At 41.9% G+C, this 26,939-nt stretch overlaps 1 protein-coding gene across 2 annotated transcripts in view; it reads right to left on the minus strand.

The window, feature by feature from the left end:
* Window positions 1-3,610: 3,610 nt before the first annotated feature.
* The window catches only part of coq6 (coenzyme Q6 monooxygenase), a 36,932-nt gene continuing 13,603 nt past the window's right edge, over window positions 3,611-26,939 (minus strand). Inside the window, exons 4-12 of one of the 2 annotated variants that reach the window (XM_057859954.1) lie at window positions 24,037-24,163; window positions 18,337-18,467; window positions 18,159-18,266; window positions 17,814-17,876; window positions 17,626-17,733; window positions 13,687-13,889; window positions 7,670-7,785; window positions 4,825-4,991; window positions 3,611-4,114 (exon numbers count right to left, since the gene is read on the minus strand). In XM_057859954.1, the coding sequence (XP_057715937.1) occupies window positions 4,085-4,114; window positions 4,825-4,991; window positions 7,670-7,785; window positions 13,687-13,889; window positions 17,626-17,733; window positions 17,814-17,876; window positions 18,159-18,266; window positions 18,337-18,467; window positions 24,037-24,163 (1,053 nt within the window). In that variant the 3' untranslated portion in view covers window positions 3,611-4,084. Of the gene's footprint in view, window positions 4,115-4,141; window positions 4,992-7,669; window positions 7,786-13,686; window positions 13,890-17,625; window positions 17,734-17,813; window positions 17,877-18,158; window positions 18,267-18,336; window positions 18,468-24,036; window positions 24,164-26,939 lie in introns of those variants that run through there. The other variant, XM_057859953.1, reaches the window with a different exon arrangement.

Consider the following 26,939-nt stretch of genomic DNA (forward strand, 5'->3'; position numbering starts at 1 on the left):
CGATTAGTCGATTGACTCCAGTATTCGATTAGAAAAAAAATATTCAAATTAAATTTGGTTGCTTCGAGTATTCATTTAATTAAAGTGGTGTTGTAATGGTTTATTTTGAAAGTGCTTGTATTTAGTTTTATTGATTAGGTTGGATACACTGCCCTCTGGTCTGCCTCATTTCACATGGCTGAATCCAACTGCTCCCTGTTAAGACCAACGTAACCCAAGTTTTGTTTGAGCTAATGTTTCTTAATGCATTAGTAATTTAGTTTATAGGAATATTTAGCCGTTCTTTGTCGGAATATGTGTCTGAACCATTTGTTAAGAGCATTATTAAAAAAAAAATTGTAGCATTTTATAGCATTTAAGCTACCGGACTTTTGCTATGTAAGTTAGCCAATTGTTCTTTTGTTGTACATAGATCCTCATTTTTATTTTTTAATACCGTTTAAGGCTTAGCTCAAGTATTTTAAATTTTCATGTTCCATATCCGATTACTTGATTATTCGAACTAACTAGTTCATCGATTAATCGACTACTAAAATAATCGATAGCCGCAGCCCTACTTTACTGCCGCAGCCCTACTTTACTCTTTTGAAACCAAATACCTATTAGTTCATTTCATTTATTAATCAAAATGTATTTTCTACATTATTTAAAAATATTTTTATTTGCAGCCTATGCTGATATTTTTTCAGATAATCATACATTAACTTTAATTGAGGTAAAACGTTTAATCAATTCCGATTTAGATCCCCCCTCATAATTGCTCAACCCACTGATGCATTTAAAGAGATGCTTGTGGACAAAAGAAGCCGTGTTTTAACCGAAGGAAGGCTCCATTTTTATTTATATTTGTCTTTCCCTGACTAAGAAGTTTTGTTTGTTAAATTAATTCATTTAGAGTTAGCTGAGTGGGCTTAAAGTGCATATGACACAAGAAAAAAAGTCTTAAATGGCATTATTATGTGAATTAGAATCATATTTTGAGACGATTCGACTATATACAACAATTTAGCAAAGCACAGATGGCGAGAAATTAGTCTTTTAATCTGCCGGTTAGCCACGCCTACCATTATAGGGCTTTAGCGTCCCCAACAGGTGGATGACGTCAGCGGTAGACTGGGCTCATCGGTTTTACTATTCAGCCCATTGAGGGGGAATTATTCACAACGAGGAAAACGCGACGGAGAGAGCCGGAAAATGTCATTTTTTCAGTCTCTCTATTCCAATATTTTTACAGGATATTCTTTTTATCCAAGTATTTTTCCCCAATTGCTATATAAATGGCTTGAGAAGGACCAGTCAGCCCGTCGAGGGGGAACTATTCACAACGAGGAAAACGCGACGAAGAGAGCGGCAAAATGTCATTGTTTCTGTCTCTTTACTTCAATATTTTTACAGGATATTCTTTTTATCCAAGTATTTTCCCCAATTGCTAAATAAACGGCATGGTCATGACAAATAACAGTCTTGTGCTGAATGGAATATGAAATAATAAAAATGCATTTATTCAGGACGACATGGCAAAATTACTCCATAATGGTCAAAACTGTCGACTTCACCTTTACTGTTGCACCTCCCGAACGATATTTTATGACACCTAAATCGGACATATGTCATTTCCCTTCCCCGGCTTCGGAGAATGTAAACAAACCAGAAGGCGTGACAGCTAGCCGACATGCTAACCCGAACTGAGTGATGTTTCAAAGTCTTCGAAGCGGAAAATCACACATAACTATCCTGGATTATTTGACATGACGACCCGGTTGTCGATTGTCCTCGGGGATCGGCAAACCGCCTGGCGGAGAGCAATTTACAGTTCGTTCCCCGGAGGAGGGTGGCTGGAGTTGTTGTGCAGCTAACGTGCTGCTGCTAATGAACATTAGGAGAGCTTTTTACATGCCTATCAATGATCAAACGTAAGTAGTCCTTCATTTAAAGGAAGTCTGTAGTGTTTACTTTGTAATCGCTGTATTCGTATTTGACATAATACAAAACAAGATGTTTACTCACTTCCTCGTAAGTCCAATGGTCCCACAGTAAATATCCACGGTGAATGGGAACCTTTTGAAACTCCGAAAAGGCGCATACGCCTCTCCCTCATACAGAATGATTTTTCTGCAGCCGTTTGGCTGGCGTGATGCGAAAAATAAACGTATTAATCCGCAAAATCAGCTGAATCCTTCGTCCTCATACACAACAGTACACTGTAGCGTGAAGAGGACGTCTTCTACCGTACACGTCACAGCGCCCTCCTCCTCAATGCAAGACCGAAGCCGGAAGTCACTCATTTTCATGGCGCGGGATTAAAAAAACTAAATAAAAATAGCGATCGCTTCCACACACATCCAAGCGGCCCATATCATTCAGGGGCATAAAATACCGCGTGTATTATGAAATAAACATGCTTTTTCGTGCCACAGGCACTTTAAGGCAAATGTTCATTTTTTTGCATACCTGGATAGATATGAGATTATTAACAAGTTTGTATTTATTGTGTATGGTAATATAATTTATGGTCAAATATTCCGGTTTGAATTTGATAACAAAATCCATGATGCATGATGATTGGATGATGTGTCTGAAGCAGAATCCATTTATGATTACGAGCGAATCAGTGATCTTGTAATAATATCCGTGGGAGACATTTCCCAACTTTCATTCTGTTGTTCAGAGTTGAACCGGAGACTTTCATAATAATCCAGTGGCACTTGCCAGGTTAAAAACTACTGGTGAAAAATGGGAGCTTGTATTTCTGGTGTTTTTTTTTTGTTTTTTTTTTTTAATTGTAGCAGCTTGTGTTTGGAAACTTGACTTCTAGCACTCTAGTCTCTTTCCATACCGAGCAGCCCCTTTATTGTCAGAAAACACACACACTTTGGGCTACCCCTTATTAAAAGACCACCATCCGCCACTGGTTGACACATGATGTAGTCTTTAGATGATGATACACATTGTTTGTGTAGAGATATTTGTTCCCATATATTTGTTCATCTAACTTGATGCATTCAGTTCTGACTTTATTTGGATAAATGGAGTTCAAAGCGCTTTACACTACATCCACCTACTGGTGATGAAGCACCAGGAGCAGCGTGGGTTTCAGTATTTTGCTCAAGGATACTTAGACGAGCTCATCAGGGTGGAGAATTGAACCCACAACCTCTGGATTGGGGGACAACTACTCTACCACTGAGCCATGCCACCCCAAATATAAGCTCTTAGCTTCTTCTCTGAAAAAAGTCATAAACAGATAACACAGCTGCCTAGTGAAATTCCACTTTCTTGTGAGCCACTTCATGGGTTAACATGGGGGCCTGCCTATTCGCGGGGATATACAAGATTATATTCTGCTGTACAGTGAGTAGCTCACCTATGGTCACGAGCTGTGGGTCGTGACCGAAAGAACAAGATCCCGGATACAAGCGGCCGAAATGAGTTTCCTCCGCAGGGTGTCCGGGCTCTCCCTTAGAGATCGGGTGAGAAGCTCGGTCATCCGGGAGGGGCTTGGTGTCGAGCCGCTACTCCTCCGCGTTGAGAGGAGCCATTTGAGGTAGCTCGGGCATCTGGTTCGGATGCCTCCTGGACGCCTCCCTGGAGAGGTGTTCCGGGCATGTCCCACCGGCGGGTTGACCCAGGACACGCTGGAGAGACTATGTCGCTCGGCTGGCCTGGGAACGCCTTGGAATCCCGCCGGAGGAGCTGGGTAAAGTGGCTGGGGAAAGGGAAGTTTGGGCTTCCCTGCTAAAGCTGCTGCCCCCGCGACACGACCCCGGAATAACCGGAAGATAATGGATGAATGGATGGATGGATGTACAGTGAGTTTTGTATTTTCGTTTCTTACTGGAGGATTCGTACTCTGCCATCTCATGGGCTTCCCTGACTGAATCAATATCGAGTCTCAATATCGGGGAGATTCCCGGACCTTCCATGATATCTGTAAGAGTGAGGAGCAAAGAGAAAAGTGTCTGCCCACGTGAAGTCAGAGAAGATTTACTTTGAAACAGAGAGGAGAGGAAAAATATATCTTTATTAAATTCATTTGAAATTCAACATTCTTACAACACCGACAACCGCTTGATGGCATATTTCCTCACTTGCTTGCAAACGCCATGATCTGTTCCTGTACAGGCAAAAGAGGAAATATCAATTTGAAGGATACTTGAAAGCAGTGGTGGAACAAATGTGAATAGGGCCTGGGTGCGATGATCATAAACGGGACCCTCCAGAATGGACTGATCAACGGGGGGTTGGAGGTGCTAGTGGACAACTGTTCGCAAGCCCCGCCGCACTTTTGAAGGCCCCTCAATACGTTCGTCCAGTGTGTGTGTGTGGTGGTCATCTTACCTTTCTGTTTGACGCTCACTTCGCCCAACCACACCCACTTTACAGTTCCCCACTCCAAAGTTTCACCCCTGCTTTAGAGTAATTCCTGCTTCAGATGACGAAGGCATCATTTTTTTTTAAAATGAGGTATTTGAACTCAGGAAGAGGGCAAATACTTTTATAGTAACCTTAACGACAGCGTAACGGATTTTAGCTTCTGAATCACCAACTTGTGAATAAGACAATTTCACTTTGAATCGTGGGTAATAAAAGGGGTGTGAAAACACAAGCCACCGCCGCTGTCCACTGCCCGAGTGCCAGCGTTGCGCACCCCACCCACACACTTTTGGTAACACTAAATTTGAGGCTAAACTTAGATGGCATAGTAGTAAGTTCAGAGCCCTGGAAATTATAGGCACTGGTGAAGTCAAGTTACGTGTCATCGCAAAAGAGCGCCGATGCGGAGCATGGATCGGACAGGTTGGCGTGCGGCGCGATTGGGCTTACTTTTAGCGTTGGGAGCATGTTGGTGGCCTGCAGGCCGAAGGTGCGCAGGAGAACCACGGGAGCGGTATTGGTGGAATAGAGGCGTTTCATGAGGTCGATGGCGGCCATCATGGGGAGGTTGTGCCGTTGCCGCTCACTTTCATATTCTAGCAGGTGCTGCGTTGAGCCTGCAAAACAAGCCACTGAAGATTAAAAAGTGACAACAGGCAATACATCATTTTTAAAATGCGCTTTTGTCATCTTCTAATGTTTTAAACTATTAATTCGTAGGATAGATGGGAATGGGAGTGTGCCCTGGTTTAAATGTGTTCTCTGCATCGTTATTTTTTTATCAACAATGATCACGAAAATATTTTGTCAACGAACCATTTTTCCACGATGAAGATGAGACCGTAAAGGGCCAAAAACGTGTCTTGGGAGATGAAAACATCACGAGATGAATGCTAATTTTCGTCTGACGAGACCAAATTGCGCCATTTTGCGTCATATGTTCACAATTTGTAACATTTTTTTCATTGTATGTGAAGTTAGCCTACACCGTAGCAGTGTTTAGTGCTGTGCCACCGCCGCCCCCACCGCCAGTGTCGCCAGCATTCGCGTTAGCATTAGCATTAAGCGTGGCGAGTGTCGTCTTTTTTTTTTTTTTTTTTAAAATATACAGTTCATGGTGTCCAGGCGGCTGTAGTTAATTGAAAAAAATTGCGGATGCTAATTGATACATGCTAATCGTTTGTTACTGCTTTATCAAGCAGCTAATTTTAAACACAAAATTTGAATTGCAGTGACTGAAGATGAAACAGATTTAATTTCATTTTTATTTTAGTTTCATTCTGCAAGTGTTAATGTCATGAGCAGCTGAATAAAGTCAGCAAACCACGTGGACGCCTGACATCGTCATTTTGGAGCTTATCTAGCTGTCTAGCTAGGACTTTGCACCAACGTCTTGGCGAGGACGGTACAATGACATATAATACGTGTTTTTTGATTTTTTTTTTTTTTTTTAGATTTAGAGGGTATTTAAAGGGGTTCATTCTGATTTACGCTGCAATACGGGTTACGTATGCTATTGAAATGCTATTGACCCTGCACTGACCAACATAGGGTCACTAGCTGCCTTCAAAAGGAAATACAAGGACAGTGTTCTGAGTCGCTACCGTGATTGACCTTCAATACTACAAAACAACTGCTCAAGGGTCAAACTAAGGTGCTTTGCCACACACACAGACACAACATAGTGTTCCCACAACAAATAAATGAAGGAATGTCAGGGGCAAAGATAAGGTAGTCACAACATAACAAGCCCTAAAAATAAGCTCCGTTGTAAAGACTGAACATTAACTGCTGACATAAGTGAATGCTGTCCAGCTTCAATTTGAACTGTAACAATTAAGTACAATGGAGTTGCTAAACTGGTCGCTGAGTTCACCGGACAGAATTTTTTCAACAATGCGACCTACATCGGGCCAACGCCAATGTCCGGCCAACACCTTCACGTCTGGATATACGGAGGATGGACTGGGGAAATGGAGACCCATATGTTTGACGGTGCTTCAGATCGAGGATGTGGAAGATGTTTTCATTTTCGGCACACTGCTGGTTCTCGCCCTCCTGCTGCTTATTGGTGCCCTTTGGATGCACCGTTTCTCGGTGAAAGTGATGCGGCACCACAGAGAAGCAATGGGGTTTGCTCGCAACATCGGCAACGCTATCAATGCGGGGTGCGCCAGCCTCAACAAGGCCTGTGATGATTTGTCCCAGGTGAAGATGGACCAAGCAGCGTCAAGTGTTGCCGCCGCACAAATGGTGACGAAAATAATTACGGAGCAAGAGAGGCTCGCTCGCAGGAACCAGGCGAGGGCGGATAAAGATTGAACCACCTGAGCGGATTGCGGCGAGGTGGACCTCCATGACTCCCTCGGCTATTCCTCCTTACACAAATCTGATAATCACCCTAATCGATGAACTTACAAATGATCGACAACTTTACCTAAGTGTTAAGTCGAATCAATGACTTTTGGGAAGAAAATTCATGTGAAGACAAAAAAAAAAAAAAAAAAAAAAAAAAAAAAAAAAAAAAAACCACACACACAAAAAAAAAAACAAGCTTTTCATGTACCGCAATGTATAATGGCTATCTTTTGTTCGTTTTTTTTCTTCGGGTTAATCATATCACAAAGCCATCTTGTAACTATCAATGATACTGATTATAATGACAATAAATAAATAAAAATAAAAATACATCGCCAGCGCAGGAACGGAACTCGTTCGTAATCCGGGGACTACCTTTACTGTATTTGTCAACGAAAACTAGATCAGGAATAACACTTTTTTTTTCATTTGAAGATATAAAGATATATATATATATATATATATATATATATATATATATACACATACGTACAGTGGGGAGATATTTGATACACTGCCAATGGGTTTTCTCATTGGCAGTGTAGCAAATACTTGTTCTCCCCAATGTATATGAGTACAATTGCATTTGCAAGTTAAATCATTCTGCAAACGGTAAGTTTGGCAATGCGAAATGCGAAAAACTGCCCCAAAAGCACCAACTAAAGTCGCGTGAAAATGAGTTGTGCAAAACTGGTGAAATGGTGTCCGAGGTTATATATATATATGAAAAAATAATAATCAACTTAAGTGCACGTTAAATTCTTGGGGGCAGAGGGCAATATTCCCTGGCGAATTGAGCAGGAAAAAAAAAATAAAGAAGCTTCAAACAAGATGCTTTTTATAATTCAACAGCATGCACGTGAGATGAGCCTTTGGAAAATGGGAAACCACTGAGCTTTGGTTGCAATGCTGGTGTCCGTTTGGAGCTCTGACTGACCCAGGTCCTTCCCGTTAAAGGCGGCCTGGCTTAGTAGCTGTGTGAGGCAAGCCACATCCCCGAAACCCAGGTTGGCTCCCTGACCGGCCAGTGGATGGACACGATGGGCTGCGTCCCTGGAAACAAACATATGCTTGTCTCTACAAATACACCACACACATAAACTTCCAAATAAAAGTACAGCGGAACCTCAAATTGAACATAATTTGTTAAAACCATGGTTCAGATTTCCAATATATACTCCGATATGAGCCAGAAATGGAAATGGTATTTTTTAGGATCAGTGTTGTTTTCGTCAACAGTGACAATAACGAAAATATTTCATCGATGAACAATTTTTTCATGACAAACTCAAAACGTGGCTTGGGAGACAAGAGCATAACGAGACGAATGCCAGTTTCCATCTGACCAGATGACAACAAGACAAAAATGTGACAGTTTCTGTCATATGATCACGCGTAACATTTTCATATTGTTAGTTGAGTAATTAACCTGCTTTGTAGCAGTGTTTGGGTGTGTCACTCTTGTGATAAGCCAAGCTGCGCTCCAGGCTTGCTTGTTTAAAAACACATGGTAAGATTTGTTTTCTTGTCTTGGCAAAAGAGAAAATGCAATGTTGCTTTGGCCTTTAAAAGGTCTGTGCGAGTGATCATCACACACTATATGTAACTTGACGCGGTAGCATAGCATTCGTGTTATCAAATCAAATTATGCTGCAACAAGTGCAACAACTTATCGAATAAATCGATCAAAATCGATGAATGAATTAGGTGCCAACGAATCTGATAATCTATTTTCCCAGCATGCCATTTGCAGTCCCGTTTGGGTCCTTGTTTGTGTGTAATGTGAGGCTGCGTGCGTGCGTCAGTGATTAGAGCAAGCGAGAGTTCACAGCTACACTCAGGGTGGGTTGCTGAATCAATAATACTGTATTACGAAGGGTTGCGAGTAAGATGCTTTTTTGTTGTTAAAACCAGTGTGTCTCCGTCCGAGGTGAGTAAAAGAAGCCGATTGTATTGTTTATATTCTTCGTTCATGTACGTTATTACTTAGCACAGAGCACTAAGCTAGTTAGCGACTATGCTAATCACTGTCTTCAGTGTCTTTGAGATATTGGCACTTGGTAAATGCTCAATTTCTCACAGAAAATTATTGCAATTACAAATGCTTTGGTAGTATCTTCATTTATTTTCCTTACAATGAAAAAACAAAAAAAAAAAAGGGAAAAAAATTGAATCATTATCATTTCACACAAAACTCCAAAATGGGCCGGACAAAAGTATTGGCTCCCTTTAAAAAATCATGTGATGCTTCTCTAATTAGTGTAATTAACAGCACCTGTTTCTTACCTGTGTCACATAACAGGTGGTGGCAATAACTAAATCACACTTGCAGCCTGTTAAAATGGATTAAAGTTGACTCAACCTCTGTCCTTTTGTGTACCACATTGAGCGTGGAGAAAAGAAAGAAGACCAAAGAACTGTCTGAGGACTTGAGAAGCAAAATTGTAAGGAAGCATGGGCAATCTCAAGGCTACAAGTCCATCTCCAAAGACCTGAAAGTTCCCGTGTCTACTGTGCGCAGTGTCATCAATAAGTGTAAAGCCCATGGCAGTTCAAGCTGTCCTAGAGTCCGAGGGTACAACAGTGTCAACCTGTACTATCCAGTGGCGTCTGAATGAAAAGGGACTCTGTGGTAGGATACCCAGGAAGGTCCACACTTCTGACCTAATGACATAAAAAAGCCAGGCTAGAGTTTGCCAAAACTTGGAACTTGAAGCCCGAGGAAGCCAAAAATATTTTGGAAGAATGTTCTCTGGTCAGATGAGGCAAAAGTAGAGCTTTTTGTGAAAAGGCATCACCATAGAGTTTACAGGAAAAAAAAAACGAGGCCTTCAAAGAAAAGAACACAGTCCCCACAGTCAAACATGGCGGAGGTTCCCGGATGTTTTGGGGTTTCTTTGCTGCCTCTGGCACTGGACTGCTTGACCATGTGCATGACATTATGAAGTCTGAAGACCACCAACAAATTTTGCAGCATAATGTAGGGCCCAATAAGAGGAAGCTGGGTCTCCCTCAGAGGTCATGGGTCTTCTAGCAGGACAATGACCCAAAGCACACTTCAAAAAGCACTAGAAAATGGTTTGAGAGAAAGTACTGGAGACTTCGGAAGTGGCCAGCAATGTTCCCAGACCTGAATACCATAGAACACCTGTGGAGAGATCTGAAAATGGCAGTTTGGAGAAGGCACCCCTTCAAATCTCAGAGACCTGGAGCAGTTGGCCAAAGAAGAATGGTCTAAAATTCCAGCAGAGCATTGCAAGAAACTCAGTGATGGATACCGGAAGCGGTTGTTAGGGTTAGGGTTTAACCCAACCCTAACCCTAACTGCTACCAAGTAACAGACTGAGGGTGCAAATACTTTTGTCCGGCCCATTTTTGGAGATTTGTGTAAAATGATAATGATTTAATTAATTATTTTCATTCACTTTTTTTGTTTTTTCATTGCAAGCAAAATAAATGAAGACATTACTACCAAAGCATTTGTAATTGCAATCATTTTCTGGGAGAAATTGAGCTTTACCTGACAGAATTGCAGGGGTGCCAATACTTTTGGCCAGCACTATATATAAAGTTGTATAGTAAAGTTTTCTCATTTCTTTTTCTAAAGACCACACACATAAACCCATTTATATAACAGCTTAGAGTCTCCTTTCAACACAAACTACCATTCAAACTGCAAATTGTCATACAAGAGCGTGTACTTTAAAATTGGGTTTGGATTGTATTTATTAACAACTGTTTGATAAACAAAATTGATTCATTACAGTTTGCTCAGTTTCCTCCTGATTCAATTTTGTTATTTAGGTAGTTTAAAAAAAAATGAGTCATTGACACAATTCATATAAGTGCTTTGCCCACAAGAATAAAATGTCAATTAGCAGCACTTTTTTAATCTGAATGAACAGGACTTTTGTCCGATTTGTGTACTGATAAATTATTTTAATATTTTATACTCAAAACCTTCATTTAAAATTTTAACAGGTTTTATGTACTTAAAATACTACAGTTGTAGACTAAAATTAAGTCAGGAAGCTGTAATAAAATATTTTTGAAGGAAATAGTCATCCATTTTGTCTTCATTGTGACTTGCAACATGCTTAAAACAACTTCCAAGCAAAATTGTGAAGTTAATTGATAAAAGTAACATTTATCCGAGTGTTTAATTGATCGTCCGATTAATCGATTATAAAAACAATCGTTAGTTGCAGCGTGTAATCAAATCAAATGCAATTTATTTATACAGCCCTTTACAAAAACCCGAAAGGTCCCCAGAGTGCTTTACAACAACAACAAAAATAGTTCAAATCAATTACAGGCAGAAAAGTATTTTTCCAATAAAATTGAGGAACAAAACAAAAACAACCCATCGCGCTCAAAGTCAAAACAGCAAATAAAACAATAAAACAGATAAAATCCGAACACATTAAAACTCTTAAGAAATGTAACCAGGCTACCTCAGTTAAAGCAAAGGAGAGTCTCAAAAAGTGAGTGTTTAACCGCGATTTAAAAAGGCCTAGAAGAGTAATGGTGCGGATTTCAGGGAGCAGGCTCTTCCGCAAGAGATTGATCACCCTACTGTTTAAGTCTCCACCTTTGAACTTGCAGAAGGAGCTGGCCGGTAGAACAGCTCCTTCCAGCCAGAACAGCCCTGTCAGAGTTACGGTGTTAGCATTAGCATGAACTTTAACGTGGCAAGCATCCTCTGCAATGCCCGGACAATTTGTGGAAAATTATGTACTGCTTTTCCTTTTGAGTTTGTATTATCATCACAAAGTTGGAGTTGTCCTTGTAGACGCCACAATATGTGCTCGTCTGTCTTTGCGTTCTATCAATCCTATAAACTTTGACTGAACGGGGATTATTCATGTCTGTTATTTGTGTCCGCTTTTCGGAAATCAAAATATGATCACCCTATGATGACGTATAGTCAGATTGTGTAGTCATTCGTTTTGATGCTTCTGCGCATGCGGGTCAGTTTACCCAGCGTGTGTCGGACTGCGAATTGGTGCACATGCGTAATATTTAAACGAGCTTAATGGACTAAGGCCGTCTGAACGGGCACGCCCCAAAAAAAAGCAGATATGACCAAAAAATCGGAATTGTGCATTAAGACCTGCAGTATGAACGTCCTAAGACTAATAAGTATTTTCCTCCAAAAGACTTGTACTAGGACAAAAATTAAAAGGGCTGCCAAAAAACACTCTTTAGGATTCTTAACTTATTTTGGACAACTGATGTTGGATAGCGTGTGAGCGTTCGGATTTTAACAATCAACTTTCCCAGACAACAAGGAAACAGCCATAGTTTCTGGGTGGTTTGACTCTTCCCCATCCTTTACGGAGTTGGCATATTCTCCCTTGCGTGCATTTTCTACAAATACATTTCACATTCCATGTTATGCATGTTTAATTTGAGACTTTACAATTGCCCATAGTGTCTATATGTGCCCTGTGATTGACCGGCCGGCCACCGGCCTAGGGTGTACCCCGCGCTACGCCCAAAGTCAGCTGGGATAGATTCCAGCTCACACATGACCCTGAACGGGATAAGCAGCAGCAAAAGTTAGCCATTGTCAGATTTAAGCTTAAAACTAAAAACAATGAAACACCTTAACCCTTTATAGTGTTTACCAAAAACTGATTGGCATTGATGGCGCTAGACGTCCAATCCATTTTGACTAGGGTGAGAAGCGAATGAATGCTAGAGCGCTGTCAATGATAGTGGAACATGAGCATTCACAGCCAATCCTCCCAGTGTGAATGAACTGGACGCCATTCATTAGTTCATTAAGTTTTAATGAATGTTCTTATGTATTTAAAAAAATTACAATTTTCTTTTACATTAAAAAAAAGTTTTAAAAAACTTTAAATATTAATTGTTTATCTTCATTTATTTAAAATAAAGAAAATGCTTGGATTAAAAAACTGAAATTATTCTCTATTTTAAATGTTAATGAATTTTTCAATTGAAAAATGTATTTTTAAATGTTATTAATGCAATTTTATTATTTATCAACTTTAGAGCCTGTATTCCTGTTTTTGTTCATTTTAAATTTTGTTTTTATCCATTCAATAAAAAAATAAGATAAAAAAATAATGTACAGTGCAGTGTTGTGTCCGCCTTTGTTTAGTTTTAGTCTACAATTCTCAAAATATTTTCATCTATAAACTTTAAGTAACAAAGTTTTAGTCCATGAATAAATCAAATTAAAGTTGTGACATTGACAGACGATAATTGTAGTCTACAAGGACATCACCATCGTCATGAAGATAATACACACCCAGCAGGAAAACAGCACATAATTTGCGATTAATTAAACTCACCTGGACGCCACGAACTATAGGTAAAACATTTTCCAGGAGTTTAAGAAGACACTCACCGCGCTAAATGCTAACGCAAACACTATGCTAATGCGAACGCAATACTAACGCTATACAAGTTAGTTTAGTGTGTGATGATCACTTATCACAGACATTTAAAGGCTAAAGCAACACGGGAGATCTAGCCAAATAAGAAAGCAAAACTTATCAAGCAGCACCTGACACGTTTCACAAAAGGAGCCTGGAATGGGCACACACTTTCTTACCGGTGTGTGGGGCGGGGTGCAATGTCCCCCCCCCCCCCCGGGTCGGCTTTGGTGTGGCCCTGGGGTGGCACCCTGGCATTGACGGCCATAGAACTCCAATCAGTTTGAAGTGGGAGGGATGGCAGTTAATATCTTCATTCGCTGCCACCCTCCCAATTCATATGGATTGGACGTCTACTAGTGATAAACTTATAGCAGAAGGATGACAATAGCATATTTTTCTGCTTATTCGTTGTTTTGTAGAATGATTTCCTGAATCATGTATTGATAATTGTTGTATTGCCATATCGTGAGCCTTGTATCGCAAATTGTAACGCGAGTTACCCAGAGGTTCCCATACGTACATAATTGAAATTCATTCATCTTACCCAATGAGTGCAACACGGTGCCTAATGTACTCCGACGCATGACCCATGCCGAGAGGGAACATGACACGGGATTTGGGGCCGATGCCGGCCACGCTCGGGGGTAGCTGGCGAGGTGAACCTGTGGATGGCATGACTGCAGAGAGGGCGCTTCGGAAGAGAGACCCGGCTTTCTCCACCAGCTCTGACTGGTTCTCATTACTCCACTGTGGAAACAGCATGAGAGAAAAAACAGACGATTCGGTCAGAGTGGACAAAGAAATTAGCTGAGATCGGAGTAAAGCTGAACTCCAGGCAAGAGCCGTCATTTCCCCTCCCTAACTAAAGGCTTTGCAAGGCTAATTAAAAGAAGATGCCGGTCAGGCAATTGCGTTGAATTAGCTCTGTTTGAAAAACATTCCATGCAGTAACGGGCGACACTGGGAGACCGCAAGTTTAATTACCAAACCAGGCCCGAAAGCCAACGTGACTCAACCGTGGTGACCCCATCCATCGGCCGGCAGTAAAAATAGCCAGCTTGGGAAAAGGGAGTTTCTCTAAACACAAGAAAAGAATAGGTATATCATTGTTTCAAGTCCGGTTTGAAAAAGAAAAAAACTACACTCGCACAAAAACAATTGGACACGTGAGGACACGAACCAAGCGCGCTACATTCGGCTTACGGCCGCTTCCTGCCTCTGCACCATTGTTGTTTTAGTCAACAATGACGAGAACGAAACTATTTCATTGATGAACCATTTTTTTTCATGAGGATGATGAGACAATTGTGAGCTACAGACGTGTCTTGGGAGATTAAAACATAATGAGACGAATGCTAGTTTATGTCTGACGAGACGAAAAAAAACGCTATAGTTTCCGTCATATGTTCACAAAAATCGTTTCACTCATGTAACACGCTAAGGCTTTCAAGCTAGGCTGCGCTCCAGGCTTGCTTGTTTTGAAACACACGGTAAGATTTGTTTTCTTATCTTGGCAAGGGAGAATATACAATGTTTAAGCCTTCAAAGGTCTGTGCTGTGATCATCACACACTAAATGTAACTCGTAGCATTACCATAATGTTCACTTAAGCATTAGCATTTAGCGCGGCGAGCGTCTCTCTGACAACTTTTGTGACAGAGTTCTTGGCGTCCATGTGTGTATTTGAAAGTAATGTAGTGTGCTGCTGAGCGTGTGCTATCATCACAAAGTTGGCGTTGTCCTTGTACTATCATCACAAAGTTGGCGTTGTCCTTGTAGACGCAACAATTTGTGCTCGTCTGTCAATGTTCATTCCAAATTGTCTCAAACCATTATTTGTTTATATTCGGATGGAAACCTTTGAATATTAAAGACAAAACCAGTATAAGGAGTATTCATCGATTAAAACTAGATGAATGCAAACCCATTTTGAAATGACGACCATGCCAGCCATGACAGGCAGTGGTGGTTGCAGTTGTTATGTTCTGTGTAATAAAGTGCACTGTCTCTTGGGGCCATGCAGTGTATGGTGCACAAGAGCAGTAATTGTGAAGCATAAAACCTGTCTCTCTCTCATTGTTCTCCACGTCGCTTACCACAATATGACTCAAACTAAGAAGTATTTTAGTCCAAAAGACTAAGATGAAAATGAAAAGGGCTGCCAAAACAACACTGGTGCTGAGTGATCATCACATAGAAAATGAAACTCGCAGCGTTAGCATTGCATTCACGTTAGGATTAGCTTTAGCGTAGCAAGTGTTCTCAAACTGTTGTTGTGCATTTTTTGCTTTGTTGCCATTAGCTACAGCTTACATATTAGTCTGTGCTTCCGGTTGCAAATAAAACCATTGGAAAACCCTCGCGAAGTTGGCGCTGTCCTTTAAGATGCTACAATATGTGCTCGTCTGTTAACGATCATTTGAAATTGATGGCAATTTGTATATATTTTTGGACTTTAACCTTTGAAGTTTTACAGACGAGAACATTTCAAGTAGTCGTTGACGAAAACTAGACTAGAGCAGGAGTTATTTACGGAAATTCCGCAAGTCACGGGACTGAAATATTAATCAGACAGCCTTCTCCCCAGCCACTTCCACATGTCTGCCTGGGACAATCCCTAGGCGTTCCCAGGCCAGCCCAGATATATAGTCCCTCCAGCGCCTCCTGGGTTGGCCCCGGGGTCTCCTCCCAGTCGGACATGCATGAAACACCTCCCAAGGGAGGCGACCAGAGGGCATCCTAATCAGATGTCTGAACCACCTTAACTGGCTCCTTTCTACTGTACATGAAGGCGCAGCGGCTCTACTCTGTGTCCCTCCCGGATGACCAAGCTCCTCACCCTATCGCTAACGCTCAGCCCGGCCATTCTGCGAAGTAAATTCATTTCACCCGCTTGTATGCACAATCTTGTTCTTCCGGTCACTACCCGTAGGTCATGACCATGGGTGAGGGTAGGAACGTAGATTGACTGTTAAATCGAGAGCTTTGCCTTCCGGCTGAGCTCCCTCTTCACCGCGACAGACCGGTTAAGCGCCTGCAGCCCTGCTGACGAGGCCCCAATCCGCCTGTCGATCTCACACTCTGACCTACCCTCACTCGTGAACAAGATCCCGAGATACTTGAACTCCTCCATCTGGGGCAGGCACTCACCCCTGACCTGGAGTAAGAAATCAATCCTTTAGCGGCTGAGAACCATGGCTTCAGACTTGAAGGCGTAAAACCTCATCCCAGCTGATTCACACTCGGCTGCAAACCGTCCAAGTGAGAGCTGGAGGTCGCTGTGCGATGGAGCCAAGAGGACCACCTTATCTGCAAAAAGCAGAGATGAGATCCTCCCATCACCGAACTCCACCCCTCCACCACACGGTTGCGCCTAGAAATTCTTTCCATGAAAGTCACGAAGAGGACTGGCGACAAAGGGCAGCCCTGGCGGAGTCCAACCCTCCCTGGAAACAGGTCCGACTTGTTGCCGGCCACTCAGACCAGACTCATGTTCCTGGGGTAAATGGACTGGATGACCCTTGACAAGTGGCCATCCACCCCATACTCTCGGAATACCATCCAAAGTGTGCCCTTGGGGACACGGTCATAAGCCCTCTCCAAATCCACAAAACACATGTGGACTGAACTGGCAAACTCCCATGCCCCCTCAAGCACCCTAGTGAGGGTAAAGAAGTGGTCCGTGGTTCCACGGCCAGGATGAAAACCACATTGTTACCCCTCAATCCGAGTTTCAACTATCGACCGGACCCTCCTTTCCCTGGCGTCGACTTTCCCGAGGAGGCTGAGGAGTGTGATCCTCCTATAACAACACACCCTCTGGTCGCCTTCCACAAAGATAGGGACCACCAACCTGGTTTGCTGTTCCAAAGGCACTGGCCCCGATGACCTTGCAATGTTGCAAAAGCGCGTCAACCAAAACAGCCCTGCAACATCCAAAGCCTTGAGATACCCAAGGCGGACTTTATCAATCCTGGGACCCGTGGAGTAGGTTCACTACCTTGGCGACTTCTGCCCCTGTGATCCACCCGTCCAACCCCAGACCCCTCGGCTTTGTTTCCTCCATTGAATGCATGTTGGTGGGATTAAGGAGCTCCTCAAAGTATTCCTTCCACCACCTGACAATGTCCTCAGTCGAAGTCAGTAGCTCCCCGCCCCAACTGTAAACAGTGTGAGCGAGATGCCTCCTTCCCCCCGAGGTGCCGGACGGTTTGCCAGAACATTTTTGGAGCCGATCAATAGTCTACCTCCATAGCCTCACCGACTCCTCCCACGTCCGAGTATTTGCCTCGGCGACCGCCACAGCTACACTCCGCTTGGCCCGCCGGTACCAGTCAGCTGTATCAGGAGACCCACAAGGCAACCATGCCTCTTAGGCCTCCATCTTCAGCCTGATGCCACCTCCCCTACACGGTACTAACACATTTTGAAAAGACTAAAATATGACTAATAATGCTGGTATTTCATACTGATCGGCACTCACAAAAGCGGAGTTGATGGCGTCGACGAAGCACTCGTCATCCATTGCTAAGAGCTCTTCGGCGAGATGATGACTGGTTGACCACACGAGAGAGCTCTCCGTGTCCGACAGCTGCAGCACAATAGACTTGGCTCAAACGAACGAGTTATTTAATGAAAAAAAATGCAACACTAACAATATGAAAACCTTACCGGTAACATTGCAATGGGGCCTGTTGGGAGGAATCTCTGCCACGCCACATTGTTCTCTGTAGGCTGTAAAAATGAATGTTTTTTTTAATTTCAAAATAAGAAAAAGTAGGGTGAAGCATTTCATTAAAATACGAAAACCTATAAATGTTTGGTTGTTATCTGTGTGATTTTGACAAAGATCAGATCACATTTGATGGTGATTTTATCCAGTAATGTGAGAAATTCCAAAACGTTCAGATACTTTTTCATACCACTGTATATCAAAAGTAAAAGGAAGTGACTGACAATTATGACAAGTATTTGATCCTTTTGCATTAAAACTCTATAGAAAAAAAAAAGATGAACCTCTGATAGATGCAGCACAGCAACCACAGCCGATTGGTCGTAATTCCACTTGACTGTGGGGATCCCTAATTGCCGTCTCACCATCGAGTTGGGTCCGTCTGCTCCTATCTGAACCGCATGACAAAAAGATGATGACGCCATGCAACGATTTTCATACGAATAAGGGAATGTAGCTTACAAGCAGCTTGGTCTGCAGTGTTTCCCCGCTGGATAACCTAATTTGCACCCAGGGCATGGAGCGTACCGCTTGATGCGGCATTGGCCATGTGTACGTCACCACTTTGGACCTGTATTTGACCCGCACATTATCTAACAGAGGCAAAACAGGAAAATAGGAAATGGAGGCGGGGGGAAGTCAGATAATATATTGGAATGCAAAAAAAAAAAAAAAACAACAACAACCATTTTTAACGTTGCACAAATCTGCATTTTAAGTAATAATCTGGACGACCATCGTGACTAGGGGTGTGACACTAAAGTATATCGAAAAGGTGAAATATCGCGATACTTTGTAGCCCAAAAGGTGATCGATATGCTCTTGCCAAGAATTGATATATCATTTCAAAAAGGTGTCACTGTTTAAAAAAAAAAAAAAAAAAAAAAAAAAAGAAAAGAAAGGAATCAACAGGTTGTTTTAAAATCTTCTATTAGAATACATTTGCTTGCTGGCTGCCATTGATTCATTTTGACTGCAGTGTTTCCCATAGGATTTTTTGAAACTGTGGTGGTGGGCTGCATCGGAGTTGGACAGCCTCACCATGTCGTGCAACGGCGAATTTTTTTTTTTTTTTCATTATTTTTCCCCCCCAAGAAGAACCATAACAAAGATATATTTGAAATATTTCATTAGCTAGGCTAATGTTATAGCTCTCAGCTACGGTACATGTACGTAAAATGCGGAGCTGATTACAGCTACGTTATCCGATGTAATAATGCGACTTTTTTTCTCGTAGCAATAGTACGACTTACATCTCGTAGTGACTCAGGGTTGGCAACCCAAACTGTTGAAAGAGCCATATTTGCCCCCCCCCCCCCCCCCCAAAAAAAAAAAAAACTGATACAGTATGTCTGGAGCAGCAAAAAATTAAAAGCCTTGTACAAGCCTTATAATTATCGATACTAGCTATATTACCCTACTATAGAAATGACTAAGTTGGCTAGAAATACATAATTAGCCTTCATGATTAAATGTTTATTTTCTCTGCAGTGGATCCTATAGCACACCACGTGACTACTCTGTTGTACAATGCCACCACAAGTTTAACTTCATTACAATATTAATGAATTGAAAGAATGTTTGTGTCATGTTTGTCCTCCTAGAAATCATATTAAAACAAAAAATATTTCCCTCCCCCATCTTTTTCCATTAAAAAGAAAAGAAAAGAAAAGAAAAAAAGGCTCCGAAGCAGCGCTAAAGAGCCTCATGCGGCCCGAGAGCCGCGGGTTTCAGACCGCCGGCGTAGTCCTCCTTTTTCCTTTTTATTTGACCCTCATAAGTACTACATTACCACAACAATAACAATCCTTCTGTCAACTGACCCATTTACAGGACTGGGGGAATTCTAATAGCCGTGTAGAGTTTTACTTGATTTGGTGACTAGGTGAATAGTTTTTTCCCCGTTGTTCGTGAACTAAATTTCCACACAAACGCACATCGAGGTACCATTAACTTAGCAAGGAGAGGTATGAGAGCCATTTTTCGAGTGTCCCAGAGCTCGTGAAATTTGGGGGGGGGGGCATTTATCAAAGTTTCGTCAGCCGTAATTGTCTGAAGTTGGCGCGCCGGTGTTGTGCCGAAAGATAGCCACTCCACGCGAAATGTCCCCCCTGACGGGAGCGCCCACACGTCACTCGTACAAACAGCCTTTTCTTACCAATCGATGGACAGGGAAACGACGTTCTTGTACCGTGAATAGGTATCATTTTACTCTGCTTGGCTTGCAAGGCTTTATTGTGGGCCCCGCCTCTCCGCGCAAGTTCAATCAAAGTTTGCTTTCAGTCCAAGACGGCCGTCCATAGCTCACTTTCGCCGAAAAGTCCGATCCAAACTATTGTAATGCCCCGGATATGGGGAAGAAGGAGAGAAGTCTGTATTTGCTTACCCACTTGATTGTGGTAACAATAATAAAGAAAAACAATAACAAAATAACAGCGGGCTGCTACGACATGCGATCGCTATCTCTCGCTATCTCGCTCGTTCTCCCATTCGTCTCTTAAGGGGGGGCCTGCATAGTTACGAACATTACGCTACAATACACAATGAATAGGTGTCCGCTGAACTCCTCCCACTCGGCTGCCGCTAGTTTGAAGCGGCCTTATAATAAATAAATAAATAAATAAAATACTACTCTAAAATGCTACTCTACTACCCGCGCGCGCTCTCGCACGCGCGGGTAGTAGAGTGGAGTGGGCTTCAGCTGTGCAATCGGCTGACTGACACATCTGATTATCTTTTTTTTTTTTTTTTTTTTTTGGCGGGGGGGGGGCAAACGAGACTGTAGTGGGCCGAAACGAGACTGTGGCAGGCCGCCACAGTCTCGTTCATTAGTGGGAAACACTGGACTGGATTAGATGTCTAGCGCTGTCAATGGCACTGAAACCAGAGAATTACAGCTAGTCTTTTGTGGGCATTTACAGGTCACTTCCTGTCCATTTTAGGGCAGTTTGACGCCTATGCATGACGGCGTTCTCCCTTGCGCAAGATGCTTGCTCACATCTTAAGAGTTGTCTTAATGGTTTCGGCCTGCCAGCCGCACACCATGGACTAATCGTGTTTATCTACAAGCCGACCACGCCACGCTTTGCACATGCTGTCAGCTTGTTGGATACTGCATCAAACCTCCTCCTCCTCAACTTCCCAAAATACCAGCAGCTGGTCCTCCAGAACATGAAAGGGGCCTGAGCTACGCTCACTCACGCCGACTTGGAGCGGAAGCCGTCCGCAGATTGGCTACTGGTTACCGAACATGGATGTTAAATATGGGGTTTTGGTGATTGGAGAGATTTCATTGAAAACAGCTGGCAGGCAGCAGACTTTTCATGTTCTACATCTTTGAGCTGAATGAGTGGAAGACAAATGGCAGGCACATGAGGCTAAAAACGTGTGGGAACCACATGCCTCTTGTTTGGCGCAAAAGTGCTTATAAATACGCTGCTTAAAGGGGCGAGGTTTTTTTTATTGCAACATTTTGGTTTAATGCAGAGGTGGGTAGTAATGAGTTACTGTACATTTACTCCATTACATTCACCTGAGTAACTATTTGAGACAAATGTAAGAGTAGTTTTAACACGCCTTACTTTTGACTTTTACTTGAGTAGATTTGTGAAGAAGACACGCTACTCTTACTCTGCTACACTAGTCGTTAAATTTTTCACAGTGTAGTCTTAATGGCTAATCCATTGAATGTGTTTCAGTATATGGACAAGGTCAGCATGATATCAAAGATGGCATCACAGACTGATGAATGGGGAGGGCTGTACCCTTGCTTGAGCCAACTGTTGGCCATTGCGTTGACAGTACCCATCTCAACAGTGAACTGTGGGAGAGATTCCTCTGCAATAAATACATTTGGGCAACTGTACAACTTCACAGAACTGTACAATGCAAGTTAGAGATGCTTGTGTATTCGATTCCTAGATCTCATTTTTTTATTCTTGTGTAGGTGAAGACAGACCAGAGGAACCGGCTGCAGGGAGATCTGGAAACCTGCCTCACATTGACTAAAAATGTGACCACCTATTGCGGATTTGCCTAATGAAAGAGTGCTCAAATTGTTATTTCTTTCCTTTTTTATTTTTAATCCAGGAAAATCATGTGCTGGCAGGATGCAAATAGATCTTTGTTATGGTTCTTCTTGGAAAAAAAAATTGTTAAAAAAAAAAAAAAAATTATCATATGAAACACTTTTGTCGCGGAACGATGTCCGACTATGATGCTGCCCAACACCACCACAGCTTCAGAAAATCCAGGAAACCCTGGTAGAATTATTTTTAAAGTAACACTACTCTTACTTTGTGACTTTGGGCTAAACTATTTGTTACTTTATTCTACATACTAAATTTGACTTTATTTTGTGGCTTTGCCAGTTTCACATATGGGGCGTCCCAACAATAATCACATGACTCCATTATACCGATCAGAGGTAACAATACAGTCACATACTCCAGCTTGCAGTTAGAAGCCCTACGACCATGGCGCCCTGTACAATCACGTGGTGTCTTTAAAGCGGCGTAAATAATATACTATTTCATATAGAGCGCTGCCATCAACATGACTCGAAAGCACAGATTTCAAGCGCTCTCTTTTTATTTGGCACCAGTTGACCACGAAAAATCGTTTTTGTTTCATGGCAGGAAATGTTTTCTCCACTAGAGGGCACTCATGCTCTTTGGATGGGATATGTTTCATTTCTGTCAATTTTTTTTAGTTGGAATTGGATGATTTTTGTGTTGTTTTTTTGGGGGCCCAATATGGTCGGGCTTCTAAGGCTAGGTTCATACTACAGGTCTTGATGCACGAATCTGATTTTTTCGTGTTTTTCGGACTCGAGTCAGGCATTAACTTGACGGTCTGAACGGGACAAGTCGCATAGAAGTGGACCATTTCAAATCCGATCTGAGTCACTTTCGTATGTGGTTCAAATCCGATTTGGGCCACATTTTTTCAGAACGTGACTGGCGGTCTGAACTGTCAAGACTCCCATATCGGATTTCATGCAGCAATTAGGTCAGCAATCGGCAAGAGGCACGGAGGACGGCAGCTATGTAGGCATTAGCGCCTAGCTTGAACTCTGATTTTAAGCACGAAGCGGGCTTGACCACAGTCATAAAAAATAAAATGAAGAAAAGAATAAGCCTTACAATTATCAATTTTCATTCTGTGTGCCGAATGAGCAATATTTTATTATTGCACACATGGCCGAGTCGGGGCAAACTGACACACCCACGTCATTTCACGCACACATGTCAAGTATGCGTTCTATCAGTCCGTATAAACTTTGAATATAAGACTAAACGGGAATTATTAATGTCTGTTATTTGTGTCCTCTTTTTGGAAATCAAAATATGATCACTCTGGAATGACATAGAGCTAGCATGTGAAATATGTTTTGATGCTTCTGCGCATGCGGGTCTCTTTGCTGAGCGCATCTCGGACTGCGAATTAGTGCTCATGCGTGATACTTGAATGGTCTCAATGGACAAAGGCAGTCTGAACGGGCACGCCAAAAAAAACATGTGTCAAAAAATCGAATTTATGCATTAAGACCTGTAGTATGAACCTAGCCTAAGTGGCCCGGTTTGCGGGCGAAATGTGGACGTGGCTGTTTAGGTTCATTGCACCCGGGTCCTGTTCACATTTGTTCCGCCACTGAAATGCGTTATAGTACAGTATAATAATAAGTTCATAAAGATGATGTTGTGCTGAGAAAACAAATACACCATTGTTTAAAAAAAAAATTCAGACATCATAAGTAGTTACTTCTTACTTCATTACCTGGTATTCTTTTCACCGAAAACTTTTTTACTTGCACTTGTGTAAATTGTTTGGACGAATACTTTTACTTGAGTAATATTATTTTGAAGTAATGCTACTCTAACTCAAGTCAAATTTTTGGCTACTCTACCCAACTCTGGTTTAATGTCAAAAGCAATAGAGCGCATTACGCTGTCAGCGATCTACAATAGTGGCAAAGCAAAGAGCACATGGCGGCTTTAAATAGGTCACTGGACCACTTCACGTGTCCTCGGCAGTTCCTGAAATGTGAGGTTTTGGTTCAAATGGATGGAAAAACATTAACAGCTCATGGCAGCGACACAACTCAAAACAGCAGAGGACGGAATCATGTGGCGGCACGGGTTCAGTTGATGTTCTGCTTACCAGACAGCGCGTCCAGCTGTTTGGTGAGCGCCGCCACGACCACATCGTTCTCCACGATGTAGGCCATCTCCTCCTCCAGATTGTCTTTATCAAATGTGATCAGGGCATCGGAGCAAGCATCCCAAACCTAAATGAGAGAGTCATTATGCCTGCGGTCTGGCCTCAAACTAATCCGCCCCTTCTATAAATATCTGGGCAGAGATGATCACGTCAAAATTGCTGTCGAAGTTTGGCACAGCCTGCTAAATAGATTAGGTCACCAAAGGTGGTTTTCAAACTTTTTCACCAAATGCCACCTAAAAAAACTAAGCGTGGTTCTTGAATAATAATGTACACTATTGGGTCATTGACGTATGGGTATCAAAATTAACAGTTTAAAAACTAAATGTAAAAGCAGCTCTGCTTCTTTTGTCTTCTTTTGATTGAGTAATCCAAATTTACATCTTAAAGGGTGGGTGTCGACTATTTTTCAGGCATATGGTTTAATTCCACAGCACATTCAAGTTAGGGGCGTGACAGTTTATCAAAAAGGTGATATATCGCGATACTTTGTAGCCCAAAAGATTATCGATATGCTCCCACCAAGAATCAATTTATCGTTTTAAAACGTTTTGTGTTATAAACCAAAAGGAAGCAATAGGTTGCCAACAAAATCTTCAATTAGAATAGTGTCTACGTTAGCTCACTGGCTGCCATTGACGACGCTGGACATCCAATTCATTTTGACTGGATTGGATGTCTAGCGCCGTCAAAGGTACTGAAATAAGGGCATTCACAGCCAGCGTTGTGGGCATTTACATGTCACTTCCTGTTCATTTTAGAGCATTCACAGGTTACTTCTTGTTGGATTTTGAGTCATTTTCCATTCATTTGGAGACATTCTTGAGTCACGTCCCTTTCACTAACCCAAAATAAAGAGACCCATAAACGCCCCAAAAGGAAAAGGAAGTGACGGAACATCGACATGATATGACCTAAAATGCCCCAAATGAACTCATGTCTGGCATTAGCTGTTACTGACGGCCACAGACGTCTAATGACGTCTAATAGTGATAAAATTCCAATTCGCAGCAGGAGGATAAATATCGCTTGTTTTTCAGCTTATTAGTTGTATCGTACAATTTCCTAAAATGATTTCCTGACCCGTTTATCAATAATTGTTATATCGCCATATTGTATCGTGATCCTTGTATCGCAAATCGGATCGTGAGACGTGTTGTTAATAACGGCGTTAGAGTATAACAGCATTACTAACGGCGAGCAATTTTAACAACTTTAACGGTTGATTCACAACATTAATTGACTTCCAAACATAGCAAAGGTTACTATCTAGTTACCGCAATACCCCTAGTTAAGTTTTGGGTAAAAAATAAGCTTGGCTAAGGCCAATTGTCACAGAAACCCTCCTTGGAACTTTATTTTTTTAATTTTTTTATTTTTTGAATGAAGAAAAAAAGACATGAAAAGAAACACCAGTTACTTTGCCAAGCAACTCATTACTCTTACATTCAGGTAATTGAGTTACTAACTCAACTAACTAGTAATTGTAATTAATTACTTCTTTAAAGTAAGATTAACAACACTGATCGTGAGGTACCCAGAGATTTTCACCCTTACAACCCGGTATTTAACAACTTGGAATTTTCCCAACCGGTTATTTGTAGCTAAAATGATTTTCATAAATAAGATGCAACCCGTCAATATGATTCTTTTCCGCTGAACTCACATTCCCAAATTAAATGCGTCACTCGAGTTTAACATGAGGGGGTTAAAGTGTTTGCTCGGTCTTCTTCTGGGTTATAACTATGTTGAAGTAACCCATCATTCAGCTGAAATACACTGCTGCTGTTCCTTCACTCTTTCTTTCCAGCTCACCATAAAGTCAGGGGATATACCCTTTAAAAAAGCCACTAATGGCGTTTTTGGTTTGCAACTTGTGATAAGTGGTTAAGAAGGGAAAAAAATCGTAGACCAACCCAAAAATTGTTTCGGGTTTGCTTAAAGCAGGGTGACGCGATGCAGCTATTGCTTTCCTTGCAGGATTTAAATGCTTGCTTGCAACCTTAAGAGAAAATGACTTTGTTCTGAATTTAGACGCTCTTTAAGGTTCTTCCCTTAGCTCAGACTAGCAGTGTAGCCCGCAAGGGTTTGAGTAATTGTGAACACAATACAACAATGGCAGATAAAAGATACTTTCCTTTGAGATGCAGCTGGAATGTAGCAATAGTAAAAGGACACCATAAAGACGTTAATGTGCAATCACTTTTCCATCACGGTGTACAGCATTGTGGAGAGCGACGTGGTGAAGAATGAGAGAGTTTTTATGTTTCACATTTGCTGCTCTTGTGACCCCATGCACTGCACGACCCAAAAGACACGGCGCCTTTATTGAACAGAAAACACCACAACATAACTAACCCTCTCAGTCATGGTTGCCACAACTACCCATGAACCATTATGGACGTAACACATAATAAATAACAGTCACTACAGAAAGAATATTCATCTGAAATGAATCCCTTAGTAACATTCTGGAAAATTGTACTTTTTAAATCCAGCCGAGCCTCTTGTCGTGGAGTACTCAAAGCCACAACATATCATCACAGCACATTAATATTTGTACATAAAACTAGGTTTCATGTACAAGGTTTGAAAGTCAACTGTGACATTGCAAGGCAAGAGACACATCTTTTGCACAAAAGATGGCGCTATCACCTCCACAATCAGGTTGTATTTTCTATGCTAATTTCGAATCAAATTTATGCACCAAATGGAGGCCAACAGAGATCAAACTCATCTAAGAATACTCGCCGACACATAAAGTACAACTGTGTAAAATTTTGTTAAAATCCGCCAAGCCGTTTCGGAGTCCATAGAGTATGAACACACACATGCACACATGA

The sequence above is a fragment of the Corythoichthys intestinalis genome, chromosome 15 (assembly GCF_030265065.1).
Source record: "Corythoichthys intestinalis isolate RoL2023-P3 chromosome 15, ASM3026506v1, whole genome shotgun sequence".
NCBI lineage: Eukaryota > Metazoa > Chordata > Actinopteri > Syngnathiformes > Syngnathidae > Corythoichthys > Corythoichthys intestinalis.